The sequence below is a fragment of the Agrilus planipennis genome, unplaced genomic scaffold (genome assembly GCF_000699045.2).
Source record: "Agrilus planipennis isolate EAB-ADULT unplaced genomic scaffold, Apla_2.0 scaffold137, whole genome shotgun sequence".
Lineage (NCBI taxonomy): Eukaryota > Metazoa > Arthropoda > Insecta > Coleoptera > Buprestidae > Agrilus > Agrilus planipennis.
In genome coordinates, this window is record NW_020439008.1 from 300,189 (window position 1) to 316,316 (window position 16,128).

At 32.9% G+C, this 16,128-nt stretch overlaps 2 protein-coding genes across 4 annotated transcripts in view; both read left to right on the forward strand.

Annotated features, from left to right (window-relative positions):
* The window catches only part of LOC108735097 (hemocyte protein-glutamine gamma-glutamyltransferase-like), a 35,281-nt gene that overhangs the window by 7,804 nt on the left and 11,349 nt on the right, over nt 1-16,128 (forward strand). Inside the window, exons 1-2 of one of the 2 annotated variants that reach the window (XM_025976131.1) lie at nt 886-1,098; nt 4,772-5,048. In XM_025976131.1, the coding sequence (XP_025831916.1) occupies nt 4,847-5,048 (202 nt within the window). In that variant the 5' untranslated portion in view covers nt 886-1,098; nt 4,772-4,846. Of the gene's footprint in view, nt 1-885; nt 1,099-4,771; nt 5,049-16,128 lie in introns of those variants that run through there. The other variant, XM_025976132.1, reaches the window with a different exon arrangement.
* On the forward strand, nt 1,854-3,182 carry LOC112904906 (FERM domain-containing protein 3-like). Of its 2 annotated transcripts, XM_025976133.1 has the most exons (6): nt 1,854-1,858; nt 1,913-2,129; nt 2,188-2,399; nt 2,457-2,609; nt 2,662-2,750; nt 2,802-3,182. In XM_025976133.1, exons 2-6 carry the CDS (start codon nt 1,958-1,960, stop codon nt 3,040-3,042), a joined length of 867 nt encoding a protein of 288 aa, XP_025831918.1. In that variant the 5' UTR covers nt 1,854-1,858; nt 1,913-1,957; the 3' UTR covers nt 3,043-3,182. The 2 variants fall into 2 exon arrangements, with proteins under 2 accessions (XP_025831918.1, XP_025831919.1); XM_025976134.1 differs by lacking the exon at nt 1,854-1,858 and having other exon boundaries at nt 1,868-2,129.

The following is a 16,128-nucleotide window of genomic DNA, read 5'->3' on the forward strand; positions in this document are numbered from 1 at the left end:
TGTATATATTTATTAACAGAAAAAGAAAAAGAACGACGAATTGTAATATCAATATACATAAGAAGGGTCAGAAAAATGAGCGAAAATGTTATTATTAATCATTTGGGTCACTATAGCCGGATATGATTTCTTGAGAATCAGTCATAATAAACGATATGTCATTTTAAATGGAATCTTCATATCCAAACTTTTCTATAGAGAATTTAATATGAAAACCAAACTTAACACTGCAATGACTTCATATTAAGCGGTTGGTCAATATAGGCGGAGTCATAATAAACGAATTCCACTGTAAACGTAAGCATGCTTAAAATTAATTTTACTGCAGTGGGTGTTTAATTATTTATTACTCATCTACGCCGAGCAGTTTTAAAAAAGGTATTAAAAGCATTGAAAATAAATAATAAAGTTTAGCATTACATTTAGTCCTACACATTGGAAATAGAAATGTTAAAGTGGTATACAGCATACACAAGTACTGCGGACATACTTTGTTCGAATGAGTAGTTCAGAATTACTATTTTACTACTGTACGTCAATTTTGTTTCAATATTACGTGTCCACTCTTCAAAAAAAAAAAAGGTCGTGATGAAACAAAGTTTATGGAAGTGATGATGTCATAATAGTCTCCTGTGCGTCATGATCAATGCGAATGGTTTTCGTTTTTTTTTTTTTTGAGAGTTAAAAATAAATTAAAAGCAGGTATCTCAATTGATTCTTAAATTAACAGAAGGATCACCAAAGTCATAAGTGGTTACATCCTGGATTGTATTACATTTCTTTGCGGTTTGGTTGCTCATAACAATTGAATGGTATGACCGCCTACAGGTACCTAACATAAAAAGCGCGTGAAGAAATGAATATGTAGCAGTTGTTTTATGAATCACACAAAGAGATCGCGGATTAAATGTTAGTTTTTTCAGCAGTTAACTCTTATTTCCTTCACGCATTTTGAGTATGTGATATGTTGTTGTACTTTGTACTATGTGCGTATTTGTTAGAGTTATTGTACTATAACACTCCGGCAGTGTAGTGGTTGCTTTTAATTTAATTCCAATAGCGTTTTGCGTTTATGGGATAACTGATAATTAAGTAAAGGTAATACATTAATTTCTTAAATTATTTTATTTGTATGATTAGACTGTATGATTTAAAGTACATGTATATNATTGTTCATAACATATAAATAAAGATTATAAGTTACTTGTAACAATTAAAAAAAGGTCGAATGTTTTATTAAGTGGCAAAATTAAGTTGGTATAAGGAATAGATAAATACTGTACACCGGAGTTTTGACTCGGTCTGTAGTGTTATTAAAAAAAAAATGTATGTGTTAAGTAATTTGCTAGGTGTTTACGTAACAAAATGATCACAGATAATGTATTAAAGAAGGTGAAGGGTGTTGAATGAACCTCGGGCTTTTCATAAAAATCACCATAAGCTATCAATCTTGAATCACTCAACATGAACCCCAACAACCTGATATGAGGTGAGTGGTAAAAAAAAAAGGTAATTGAAAAATGAAACGATATGTAGAATAGGTATGCCCTTCAAAAAAGGTATTCCAATTAAAAAAGGTGAAGCCTTTCTTTAATAATAAAGTAACTAACCGGCGTCTAGCATGGTACAGTAGAATTCGCTTATAATGACATCGAAGGGAAATGACAAATATTTCATACTAAGTGAGTTTCATACAAAGCATAGTCTTAGAAAATAAACAACTTTCTATTTTGGTTAGTGTTTGGTGTTGTGTTATTTTGTATATCACTGTAGATATTTCTTAAGTAGTTTTTCTGAATATTTTATTTTATTAGGTCTATAGTTTAGGATAAATTCAAAGTAGTTGNCACAGCAAAGAGTCAGTAATATTAGTAACATAAAAAATAAGTGTAACAAATGCATACATTTATAGCATTGGCTGGACTTGGGTAAATCGATTACTAAACAAGTTAAGGACATGCAGGAAGTTTTGTTTAGCTTTAGAGTCAAATTTTACCCCCCTGATCCATTCAAATTAAAAGAAGAAATAACACGTTATCAAATCTTCATGCAGCTAAAACGTGATTTGTTACATGGTAGATTATGTTCTCCTAATGAATCGATTATGCTAGCTGCTTTAATAATTCAAGGTTTGTTTTTTACATTAATTATTAAATAGTCACGTTTAATTTAATGAGTTAATTACAGGTGAGTTAGGCGACTATGATCCTGAAGTTCATGTAGGTAACTATGTCTCAAGTTTTCGAATTTTGTTAAAGCAAACTGAACAAAATGAAGAAAAAATAATGGAAATCCATAAAAGAGATTTAAAAGGACAAAGTCCCTCTCAAGTTGAAAATAAATTTCTCAAAATTGCGTCACAGTTAGATACATATGGTGTTGATCCACATCCAGCAAAGGTATTAAGAAGAAATGTGTATACATATTTGAAAATTATTATATTAAAGGTGTTTTAGGATCACAAAGGTACTCAACTGTACTTGGGTATTAATTACAGTGGTATTTTAACATTTCAAGGAAGTAGAAAGACCCATCACTTTCGTTGGCCTGACATTCAAAAAATTAATTATGAAGGAAAAATGTTCATAATTCACCTTAATTATAATGAAGTAAATTGTTAATAGTACCAATGAAAAGTTAACTAATTGAATTATCTTTTAGAAAAAACATACAATCGGTTTCAAATGTGCCACTGGGGCATCTTGTAAATATGTTTGGAGATGTGCAATAGAGCAAATGCTGTTTTTCACGTAAGTAGTGGTAACATCTTGTATATTTTTGTTACATAATATAATTCTTAGGCTGCCATGCAGTTCAGATGCTCCACCAGTTGTAATAGGTGGCGGCTTTTTTTCGTGGGGGACGAAGTTCAAATACACTGGTAGAACTGAACGAGAAATTTTAGAGGACGCTAATCCATTGGAACGTAAGGAACCTAAAGTTCAGCGCACATCTAGTATAAGTAGGAAAGCTGCAAGTGTGCCTGCTACACCATCCACGCCATTACAGCCTCACTTAGGTGTTTATCATATACATATGTAGTTATACATTATACATTCAGTACTTCAAAAACCAATTTTCCAAAATTTCAATATCTGCTATTGTATGGTCTAATCACAGCATGTTCTATACAGCACTATTTTTATAATCACATACAACTTATTATATAAATATATATACATATACATTATGTAGAGTAGTCAGTAAAGTGCTTAGACTGTACAGCAGTAGTTACTGCCGCAGTTTTAATGAAAATAAAAATATGTTTTTTTTTTTCAAAATTCATAACTTTCAATTTTTAAGATGTAGCCTCTATGCATTTAGTTGCGCACTTTTGCATCGTCGTGCCCAGAGTAGTGGTGATCATTAAGATGGATAGTTTTTTTGTACTAATCGGGAAGAATGTGGAAGTGCACAATTCTGTTGGAAGCGTACGTCTTCCATAAGATGCGGCAGTTCTTCCTCTAAGAAATGTAGGTAGACTTCAAAATAAACGCGATTGTCATAAATAAATGGTCCAATCAAATGGTTGTTGATTATTCGGCACCACCCACTGACAATAATACGGTGCTGAAGGTTGCTTTCAACGGTACCATTTGGATTTATATCAAAGCAAAAGTACGAATTGTGCGAATTATTTATACCATCTCTGGTAAATTGAGCTCGAAAACATCATGAACGTAAAATTTATAATTTGTCATAACTCGTTTATTTTTGAGAATCGGACCCATTATAATATGAACTTTGTTTAAAATGGCTTCTAAAGCACACTCCCTGACTGTCGGGAAGACGAAAATCACCCTGTATATCTTTATAAAATAGGAATACCAACTACATACCTACAACGTTGTTACTGTAATTTAACATATAAATATGTATATGTTAACGGAAATGTGTGTAATCCGTCATTGTAATTGTATATAATTCCTAGGAAATGTATATAATTCCTAAAATCGCCCGGAAACGTGTGAAATAAATTATATTAGACACATTTCCTAGGAAATCTATACATTTCGTAAATAGCAATCGAAAACGTATTACACTTAAGATGTCAATAGGTACGCGGGGATAGCGGAACGAGGGGAGGGTATTGCGTCATCCAATCAGGAGATTGGATATGATTCTTGGTTTACTAACGTATTTTATTCACAGAAAACATTAGTTTTATAAATTTACTAGTACAATACCGGAATATAATACAATTCCTAGGAAATATCTTTGAAACAGTATTTTATAGATTTCCTAAATAATCTTTGAATTGTATACTTTTCCTAGGAATTGTATACAATTCCTAGATTTCATACATTTCCGGTAAAATATACACTCTTTAACCTAACGTAACTTATTAACCAAATTCGTTTCTATTTTAAACTAAAGATCTAACTTTGCTGTTACTTGCATACACATAAACGTAAGGTTATTCACCCAATATTTCTAAAAAATAAATTGTTGCATACAAATTTTAATTTTCATTTGATGACTTACATCACTATGTTGATTGCAATAACAAAACAAATAATACATGTAACCATATTTAATGGATAAGATCAAAATGTCTCGTTTTTTTAAAAAGTTGTCGTAAATGACTCACTTTAACGCATTTAAATATCAAAACTCTCATGCGGAGTATATCAATCAATTTGCTACATTTCGCATTTCCTAGAATTAATTGTTGTTTTTAAAAAATGAAGACCATGTGCCAACAGTTGTGTGCGCTTGGTTGGCGTGGTATTACTAACGGATAATAATAAATGCTCTCGCTTTTCGTTAGTTGATGCAGAAATTTCGAAAAAGTCATAGCCGCTGCTCGATATAAGTGCATCGATACGATTAACAGGAAAAAGTGATGGAACCCTTAAATGTAGATCTGGTAGAGTTCTATCCTATTGATAATTCTAAAAACAATCGCACCGAAGAATACGAATTGGTAAAGAATATAGAAATTCCAACACCGGTACTTAGAAGAGGAGAAGAATTTTATTTTGCCGTGAGATTTAACAGGGAATTTGACGAAGAACAAGATGTAATAAGGGTTAGTTTTGGATTTGGTAAGTAATAGTATCTTATGAGTTTTAGTATATTTTTGAAACTATCAGCGATTTTCAAGAAATTGATGATAATAATCATAAAAAACATGAATGCTAGACTATAGTATAAATCACGTGCAAATTTTATTAAAAAACTGTTTCGAATATTATTTTATTTACCAATGTAATTTATATGTGTTAGTCTAACAAAGGGAGATTTTAAATCGTTATTAGGAAAACTAGCAAAAAAGATCATTTTAACGTGTAAACTTAGTAGCCATTGTGAAAAAATAATAGTCGACCTGCAGGGGTTCTAAAACAAAACCACCCTAAAGACCACTTTCTCAGATCATATAAAAGCAAATGAAAAATTATTCGAATAACATCCATAGGAATAATAAAATAATCTTGAAGGTTGTTGTTCAGCCGAAAAAAAAAACAGAAAATCCGTAAAAATAAATTAATATTTTTCATTTTTTTTATGGTACCTATTTATACTACGTAACAATTGTTTTTATTTTTAATAATTTTTTGAAAGTTATCAGCAATATTATTTTTTAACTTNTACCCTGATCTGTTTGGCATGTTGCCGTGTCATTCGCATTAGCCTTTAGTCGGATAGAAAACAGATAAATCATTTATCCGTTTTTTATTTTGTATTTTGTTTTCTGAAATTATGCAATACTAACAAGCACAGTTTAGAAACCATATAAAATTAAACAATGTCAATCTACAAAAAATACTCCGTACATATAGCGTATAACCACTAATAACTAGCGTTGAGAAAATATCACAAATGGCGCGGTAAACGCCATCTGTAGTACGATGCTACATTTTAGGATTACGTGTGCTTCAACAAGGTCCATTTAAATATATGGATATTTACTTGCTGAAACGAATCCCGGCGTAGCTAACCTTAAGGTGATAGCCACGTTACTATAATCGAATAAAATAATTCCATGTGGTCTGTATTCTGTGGAAACTGCCAGACGCGGATCGCGATTTCGATCTTTTTGGATCTCATCAGCGCGTCGCAGACAGCAGGTAAAAGTTGGGCTGTGTTCTGTCGGAGCTTCGTTTTAATTGGAAAAAAGACACTGATTACAAAATAGTTTGTTTAGCGTCAAAGATCAGAGTCAATAAAGGGTTGCACAAAATTTTATTGATGTAAAATAAAGATCAATAAATTTATATAAAAACATTTACAACCCCATCTTGTTTCCGATGTTTTACACATTGTAATAAGAGAAAGAAATGGAATTCATAGTTTCTTTACCGTTGGGTTCATCTAATAAGTGAATTTTGGATTATAAGCATTTATTAGCGCACCACAATATCTTGTAGTTTTCAGTTTTACACAGTTGTATGTCAATTCGATATTGGTTTACGGGCTGTTCTGTCGTAATTTATATAATTTCGTAGTTCCTTGCTAAAAGTACGATAAGTGGTGATTTGGAAGGTGCTGATATCAATTTGGAACTTCAAAATTCCATTAACCATGACATTGAACTCGGAAAACAATATCGATCCAATATTTTAGATTATCCATTTCCAAGAAGTTTAGAATTTTTTGGGCTCCCTTTAATTAAAGAATTAAAGGTTTGTCCCCTTTTTAAGCTTCTACCTTCAATAGCCCATGTGAGCAACTTTCATTCATCATTTTATATTGTATAATGTTTGGTCGGTGGTATTAACAGCAATTTACAAATAAAAATTCGTTTGGAAAAGTATTTTAAATAAAATACAAAATGCTTTTCTCAAGAAAGTATTTAAATGCAAGAAAAAAATAGGTATGTTTTATTTTGTATTTACATTTTAAATGCAAGTATTTCAATGTATATTCAGATTTTCAAAAATTCCCAACTCTTAAAATACTAACTATACAAAAAGAAAACATCAGTCCTTTTTTATCGAGATTATACCAAAGAAAAAAAAAATGTTCCGGCTAATAAAAATTGTTTTTTGGCATTTATTTAAGTAATCGTGAATTAACCGACTGACAGCTTATATCGTTGTATTCAGGAGAATCTTACAAACAAAACTGCATAAAAAATTTAATCCGAATAATTTTTTCCACTCACCCGCCCATAATGTCTGGACTAGAGTTAGTTGAACCGAACCCAACCTAACGTAAACTGCTGGGGTTTCAAGTTGCATTTGAACGTACCGGGCTGTCAGTATTTTAACTAATATATATTTTTATCTTTACATAAAATACTATTTAGTTTATACATTATTTATTATTACATTATTACTATTATTTACGGCTCGTTACACGATACAAGACAAAGTGCACAAATTCGAAAACACATTCTTCACCATGTAGTCCATACCCTAATTGCAAATGCCAACGAGAGCAATTTTCATTTTACCGATTGAGTTTCCTTAAATAATAATACGAGCATTTCAATGATTTGCAGCATTAAAAATATGACGTTATTTATATTTTCGGTGCTATTAAAAACTGACGTTACATGAGTTGTTATTATAGCCGATGTTATTATAACTGTCATGTACCTATTTCTATTTCATGTGTTTCTGAATTTTCTGTTTTGCACTTATATTTACAATTCGTAAATTATTTCACTACGTCTTCATGCAATATAAATATGTTTTCTAATTTAATTTTAAATATTATAATGATCCTATAAATTAGAAAACATATTTATATTGCATGAAAATGTCGTGGTCGCCCATTAGGATCGTAAAAAACATAACAAAATCTCCGTAATGTACCTAAGGACTGTCAATACCGTTCTCTATATGTATAATGATTAACTTGGTACTTGCTTGGGTGATTCCCGCTCAAATCACAAAAAAACAAACTTTTGGTTGTTTCATTCCCACCAGCTAGTAATGCTGGTGGGCGGGCAGTCTCTCCGGACTATGCCGGAAGGTAGGGCGGAAGGCTCTCTTCAGCCTGCTTTCAGGAATCGTGGGAATGGGTGGGTGGTGGTTTGGGTGAGAAAGATGAGACGGATGAAATGAAGACAGAAGAGAATGAAAGATTATCTGTGGAATATTACTGCCTCAGCATTTGCCTAAGTGATCCAAGGAAACCACAGAAAAACTTGGACCAAGGCAGACGGACCCGGAATCGAACCGGCGTCCTCCCGAATGCTAAGCAATGGTCTAGACCTCTAGGCCATGCCGCTCGGTTCAAATCATAACCGACTCACCGCCATATGGAAGTTATTTCCGCGGGTTACATATATTCGATTTTCAATTTTTTTGTGGCATTATGTTGGTACCTATGTTTCTCACTTATATCGACAAGTTCGGCCATAGTGAATATTCAGTTTATTTTTAACAGTTGCTTTGCTTACATGTGTTTTGGCTCGTCTTCGATTTTTTATCAGATTTTGTATGAAAAATAAAATAAAGTTCACAAACGCTTTCCGAATGTTGACTGTGGCATATGGCGAAGCTACCTTTTTTTATTTTTATCCATTTGGGCATTGCAAATTGCTCAATTTCGACTAAAAACAGCATCGCATTAATATTGCTAAGGAGCTGTTGGACACTGTCCGCGACGATCTAAATTTGCTCCAGAGGGTCATAACTAATGACGAATCATGAGTTTATGGTCGTACCTGGAAACCACAACTCAATCATCCCAATGAAAGCTGCCACACGAGCCAAGACCGAAAAAAGCGCGCCAGGTTAGGTCGAATGTGAAGGTTTTGCTTACAATTTTCTTCGATTGCAGGGGCGTGGTGCATCACGAGTTCCTGACACAGAGTAGAACAGTCAATAAGGAATATCACCTGCAAGGTATGCGCAATTTGCGTGATGCAATCCCCCAGAAAAGCCCGGATTTGTGGAAGAACAAAAATTGGCTTTTGCACCATGATAACGCCCCTGCTCTCACATCGTTGCCTTTGCGCGAATTTTTGGCTAAAAACAATACACTAATAATGTCGCAGCCACCGTATTTCGTGGATATGACCCCCTGTGACTTTTTCTTGTTCCCGAAACTGAAAAGTCCCATAAAAAGATGACGCTACGTTACGATTGAGGATAAAGACGGTATCGAAGGAGGAGCTGAACAAGATCACAAGAAATTATTTTTTGAACTGCTTCTTGGAATGGATATATATATATATATGAATAATAAATAATTTTTGAAAAAACACAAAATTCGCGGTCCTTTCTGAACAGACCTTGTATTTATCTTAATTGGAGCATATCCTTTTTCGGATCTTCTTCCTACTCGCAGACATCTGTCTGATCCAGTGAGACAATAAGGCAACTTATCTGAGAGGAGTACCCACCCTTCTCCAATCCACCATTCCAGACCATATGATTTTGGGCAAAAGCATATCTTACCATTCGAGCTGGCGTTGCAATGGAGGACCTGTAGTCATCCAGGACAGGAAAAATTCTAACGGTCCATTCACTGATATGTACAGTATGAACACGTTTAAAAGAAAATTCTACTTTATAGAGGAGATGAACGGAAATTGAAATCGGTTCCTGAGGTTGAATTTTTTTGAAAAGTTTATCGGTGCAAACCTTATTTCGTTATCTACTACCGTGTTTGATATACGGGATGTCTTTGGAAAGTAGGCATTTTCGAAAAACCTGTATAACTTTTCTCCTAACGAAAATTCTGAATTTCCATGAAAACATCTCTAAACTACTGTCTTACGTAGAATTCAAATTTCGGCAAGTAGGCTTTGGACACACATCACAAACAAGAATTTCTTACTACAACAAAAGCAGGATGGTTGGTATTATTTCAAATGTATAATTAGTACAACAATTCCTCAACGTCATACCAGTTTAAACTGTAATGAACTTACGTAAAGTAAAAAACAACACAGTAACAACATACAGCAAACCAATAACAAGAAATTCTCCTATAGGATGTGTTCAAACTGTTGAACAACATTCTGTATGTATGAGAGGCATCTCGTTTAATATTTTTTGACGAATTAATTGACTTAATGGGAATCCCAGATACAAAACCTTGCATTTCTAATTCTTGTCTAGAGTTTTTTGGCAATTTATAAATAATATTTTTAAATCTTTCCCAAAGACACATGTGTCCATTGGAATTAGGTGCGATGATTTGTATGTTGTTACTGTGTTGCTTTTTACTTACCTTAGTTTACTACTATTTAAACTGGTATGACGTTGTTTCATAAAACCATAATTACAGACAAATCTGACGAGTGACAGATTACAATGCTGTGAAAAGAAATGTTTCAACGCCTACTAGTACATTGGTGTTCTCATTATTGTTGCTCCTCCAAATATTTCTAATTTCTTACGTGACCTCTATATTTGCTAGCCAATATATGTTTATATTGAAAATTTTCACTAATACCTATAAAACTTGGCGAGTATAACATAAAACAGCGAGCGAATTCTCATGACATTGCTGCCATTTCTATTACTTTACAATTCGTTTTAGGTGTCTGGTATACAGATGCATTACGTTAATACATTTTACGGTGGGATGTATTTGTAAGTTGTTTTACTTAAATTTTACATATCACATAATAGATTTAGTAAAAAGTTAGTATTCTTGTTTAAAGAACGTGATGATAATCACAAGATTAAATAATAGCATCACTAGATTTCAGCGGTGAAGTGATTTCACTACAGAAATAGAGAAAGAAAGCTTCATTTCGTTTTTGATTTAAGGAGATCTGCCTATAATTTAGTAGCGCTTCACAAACTTTTGGCCTATTAAACATACAAAGGGTGTCGTGTAATCTTATCAATTAGGTACATTTTTTTAATATAATTTTCTTGACTATTAACAAATTTCATCATACGCTTAAACCAATCATCCATTATCTGTAGTTCTTCTTCAATCAACGCCTATCAGCTGTTCGTTCGTTAAGAACATGCGAGCCTTTATGCGAGTTTTGACGTAGGGAAATAAGTCACAGGGATCAAGGTCAGGACTATTGGGAAGAGGCATTAACAGCTTAATGCCTGCCGCAGTCAAATAGTCAGCGATAGCATCAGGTCTATGAGCAGGTGCGTTGTCGTCATGCAACAACCAGGAACTAGGTCTCGAATTTGGGTTGCGATTCGACAATTTCTCAAACAGCTCACCGGCTTCTGTCCAATAAGCATAACAGAATTCACAATACTATGCTTATTAAAGGAAACAGCTATCATTCTTTTGCCAATAGATTTCAACTTTTGAGGTTTATCTGGTTGTTTCTCATTATCAAATTCCCATATCTTGCTTTCTGTTTTAGTATGTATGTGGTAATGATACATCCAGTCACAATCGAATTTACAACCTTAAATATACCATTGGCAAATTTGTTTAACATGAAGTTGCACTAGTCGAAGCGACATTGCTGTTGCTGTTCATTTAGATAGTTATCAACAGTTTCTATGTCAATGCGACAGAAGAGTAGATACCATTTCTTTATTACGCATGGAAACAGTTACCTAAGAAGCGTTATTTCTTGAATTTGCAAAAACATCTTGGGAAAGTAACAGAAAAATTTATTACAGGACAATTAAAACATAAGATTTTGATCATCATCATCATAAGGTCGTCAGTCCTAAGACTGGTTGGACACGCACCTCCACTCCTTCGTATCGTGAGCTAATCTTTTCGCATTTCCCTTAAACTAGAACAACCCATATCCTTAACTATTTGCGAACAATAATCTAATCTAGGTCTACCTCTAACCCTCCTAACTCCCGTTTCTGTCTCTAATATGTGTCTGACTAGACCTTCATGTCTGAGAAGTTACCTACTAACCTATCTCGCCTATTTCTTATTGACTTCTGTAGAGTCCTCTGTTATTTTACTCTTTCTAATACCTATTCATTTCTAACCTTCTCTATCCACGGTATCCTCATCATTTTCCTGTAACACCACATTTCGAACGCTTCTAACCTTTTCTCTTCCGCCGTCTGTCCATGTTTCGCACTCGTACAGCGCCGTGCTCCAAACATACACCTTTAAGATTTTGATACAACTTTAAAATTCGAATAAAACTAATTTAGTTTGTTTGGGTACCGGAACATAAAGAGGATAATAATTGTTTATATTTTTCAAATGTGGCACTAAAATTTCAAATTTAAGCAAGCCAAACTGGCAATATTTGGATTTTGAAGTTAAAATATCACAAGATCTTGATTTGCCAGGGCAATTGTGAGGTTAAATTCGAATTTAGAGACAAAAGATACCTTAAAAATGGTTAATACTTTTAAGGTTGTTTTGTCAAAATTCATTTTTTGAATTTTGGGATTGGGATTTGTAAAAATTTTGACGTGCTAAGGTAATTTTGTGGCCAGATTTGGATTCGTTTACGCAAAATACGTCGCTTCTTCTTTTCCTTTTCAATATTTGATTTCATTAGCCTGTATTTTATTGATACTAAAAATATGCAGCAGATTTGCATCTGCCATTGATCAAAATTATGAAATTAACTCCTCTTGAATTTAAATTGACTCCCTCCGTGAAAGTTTTCTATATACCAGCCCCTCAGAGAAGTAGAGAGTATATATCTATATAGAGAGAGAGAAATTGAACTCATACTACAGTTGAACTTATAAGTTTAAATACTTAATTGAAATTTCAATAGGTTTGTTTCATTTAAGATGATAAAAAATGCAAAACCAAAGACTGTAAACTAAAGTAAGGTAGTACTTGCTTATTTTTAATCAAAATTGGATGCTAGATATTTGGTTTTAATACTATTTTCTTTTATAGTAGGTTCTATGTTGATAAAGGTTAAAATTGTAAAATGATAAAACACTTTTATTTATGAAACAGATTCACAGTTGTTTGTTGATTAACATATGTGTGCTTAAGTGTAATGTGTTTCATTAATTTTTGTTAATTTTAACCCATAGCTAAGATTAGTTGCATTCTGCAACAGGCAGTTAGAGTTTCCTGTAAATGTCGTGATCAGAAAATTCAACACCTAATTGATAACATTTACAGACTTGCGTATCGTAAGCATGTTTCGAATTATAAAAGTACTATGCGTAATTTCCCGAGTTAACTGCTTCTGTTGGTGAAATCAAATTTAAAAATACTATCGTACCACTGCTATGCATCGTTTACTTATTTGACGTTTAAAAATAGATCATTATTTTCAAACGTGTATTAGAATACAATGTACCTGCTTGTAAGATGAATAATAGAAATTAATTCGTAAGTTATTCAAATTTTAATTTCATTTCTGGTTATTAATAGAACAACTATGAAATTAAGCCATAAGCATGCATTCGCATATTTTGCTATTGGAATTCAGAATTTAATTTTCAGCATATTTATTTTTACCTCTCACTTAAAAGCTCTAAACCTTATTTCAACTTGTTTTGATTTATTATAATTTCGTTTTCTTTGTAGTTGTTTCTTCCTGATGTATATCTTTCATCATAATTATAAGGTGGTCAGTCCTAACACTGATTGGACACGCACCTCCACTCTTTCATATCTTGAGCTAATCTTCGCATTTCCCTAAAACTAGAACAACCCATATCCTTAACTATTTGCGAACAATAATCTAATCTAGGACTACCTCTAACCCTCCTAACTCCCGTTTCTGCCTCTAATATGTCTCTGACTAGACCTTTATGCCTGAGAAGGTTTCCCACTGACCTATCTCGCCTGTTTCTTATTGATTTCTGTAGAATTCTCTGTACAGCGCCCTGTTCCAAACATACACCGTTAACAACCATTTTCGAATTTCTAAATTATCCGTTCGCGACCGCAGAAGTGATTTCTTTTTATTAAAAGCGACTCGACCCTGCGCTATCCTCTGCTTTATATCCCTACTACTCCTTCTGTTAGGTATCAAGGAAGTCAGATAAGGGACTTCCTTGATACCTAAAGTCGGCCACTTATTCTAATTTTTCATCCCCTACTTTTTCTTCCCTTGCAAACCAGTATTTTAGTTTTACTTTTATTTATTTTCATGCAGTACTGTTTTGTCAATACCACTTTCATTATATTTAAAACTATCTCTAACTCATCCTTGCTAGATGCTAATACTGCTTTATCATCTGCAAATCTAAGCATACTAATATTTTGTTGTACTGTCTTGAATGATTAAAAAGTAGCGGTGACAGAGTGCATCCCTTTCTGACTCCCTAATATTTACTTCTCTACGTTGCAGCCCCATCTATATAACTGCCTGTTACTCTTTATACAAACTAAGTATCTCTTTATCAAAATTGAAACATCAGTAACATCTGGTGTTCCGCAAGGCTCTCATTCAGGACCTTTACTGTAGTAGTAGTAGTAGTAGTAGTAGTAGTTAGCTTTATTAAAAACATTATGTTTTATATATACAAGGTGCAAAAATATGTTTTATATATACCAAGTACAATTTTTATTATTTTTCTTCTCCTGCTATTTTTCTCTTCCATAAGATTTCTCTCATCCTTTTCATGTTGTTCACTCCTTCCAGTTGAGCTTTCCAGCTTTTTGCAGAACTTCCCGTTTCCCCACATCGCTCAAAAATATGTTCAAGCGTCTCTGGCTCCTTTTTACATAATCTGCATAATTTCTTTTCTTCTTCTTCCCAATACCTTGACGCTCTATTTTCACTTCCCAATCTGAATCTTGCAGTTAATTGTAGGTGGTTTTTTCTCTTTACTCCTTCATCTTTCAAATAATGAGGTTTCTGTATCATTAATAGTGTAGCATTTAAACTAAAATAGACCCAAACGTCAATAAAACGAAGACAGCAATAAGACTGAAAAAGCATATTCCAAACATTCACCAAATTCATGTAATTCCTATGTTCGGTAAACATTTTGCCTTATCTATATGTAGTCAGAAAATTAAAAAAAAAAAACAGGATGCTTTGAGTAAAATCAATAAATAAGGCACATATAGCATCAGAAACCTCTAGTGCCGAGGTGACCAATTTCAGTATTATACGACATTTCCTCTGAAAAATTTGTCTCCATCTACTACTTAGCACATTTAGACGTGGTGTACTTCCAGATAAAAATAATGAAACTTCAATTAGTATAAATAGAAAAAGACGTGTAGTATTCGTTAACTTTAAATATGAAAAAGCCGATTCATTTAGTATGTATTTTCAGTTTTATAAAGTTACAATTTCATTTTCAAATGTCTTGTTTTCCGTGTGAAGCATGTCTGACATTTTTTCGCTAATATCTATATTTGACACTCAAATCCTTTTTTGGAGGCAAAAGGAAGAAACCTACCGCATAATATCTTTAATTTTTTGAAAATCATAAACTGTAATATCTTAGTAGGTACTCAATTATCTTTTTAATTTCTGCGATGTATTTTTTCACATGTTATAATAGCAATTGGATATTTTTGTAGATGATCGGTCATAATTGAAAATCATTCAAATTAATTGTTGACATAGTATATTTTGTTTTGCATGCGAGTTAATGCAGTTGATAATTTGAATTACTGATTTGTTTTTTCCTAGTAAATATAAATTTTAGTTACTTAATTCGATAGAAGGTCCGCAAAATTTCAGATTTTTCATCTTGCTCTTTGGAAAGAATTGGGCTTGCTTCTAGTCGACTGTGATCGACCATCCCTATTTTCCTATTTTCTTTTAGGAAATTTACATTAATCCGGTTTAGATTGTTGGTATTATCGATTTATTCGCATTAAATACAAAACAACAATACAAACAAAAATTTACAGCAAATAATAATCAAATATCAGTTACTTTTCTGTTTACTTCCAGACATACTTTATTTTTTGCATAATGCCTTTTTCTCTTAATCTTTTTATAACCATCGGGTCAATATCGTTACTTTTTTGTTTACTTGGTTATTACAACTACAAATACAACTACGTAGATACATATGAACCTTTCTAAAGCAAATACGCGAATAATAACACCCTTCAAGATAATACAACTGGGGAAGTACCAAATATATCCCGCATTTACAGAAATGGGTCAATAGTGGGAGTTACCGAGGTTGTTGAGTTGAGCGGAAGGGATGAGTTGTCCATTCAACCAGAAAGCTATTTGCCGACTGTGAACACGGAGAAAACTAAATTTTTATAACAATGCAAAACTTACCATTTTCGAATGTAAATGATTGAATTTGCCGTAGAAATAGTAGGATTTAATCAGTAATAATCTCAATCTCTTTAAAAATACTT

What these genes read in the sequence shown, in the direction of transcription:
- LOC112904906 (XM_025976133.1), top strand. Translation starts at nt 1,958, where the DNA reads ATGCAGGAAGTTTTGTTTAGCTTTAGAGTCAAATTTTACCCCCCTGAT. An exon ending in AGCTGCTTTAATAATTCAAG is followed by an intron (nt 2,130 to 2,187) that starts GTTTGTTTTTTA and finishes AGTTAATTACAG; the next exon opens with GTGAGTTAGGCGACTATGAT. An exon ending in GAGCAAATGCTGTTTTTCAC is followed by an intron (nt 2,751 to 2,801) that starts GTAAGTAGTGGT and finishes TATAATTCTTAG; the next exon opens with GCTGCCATGCAGTTCAGATG.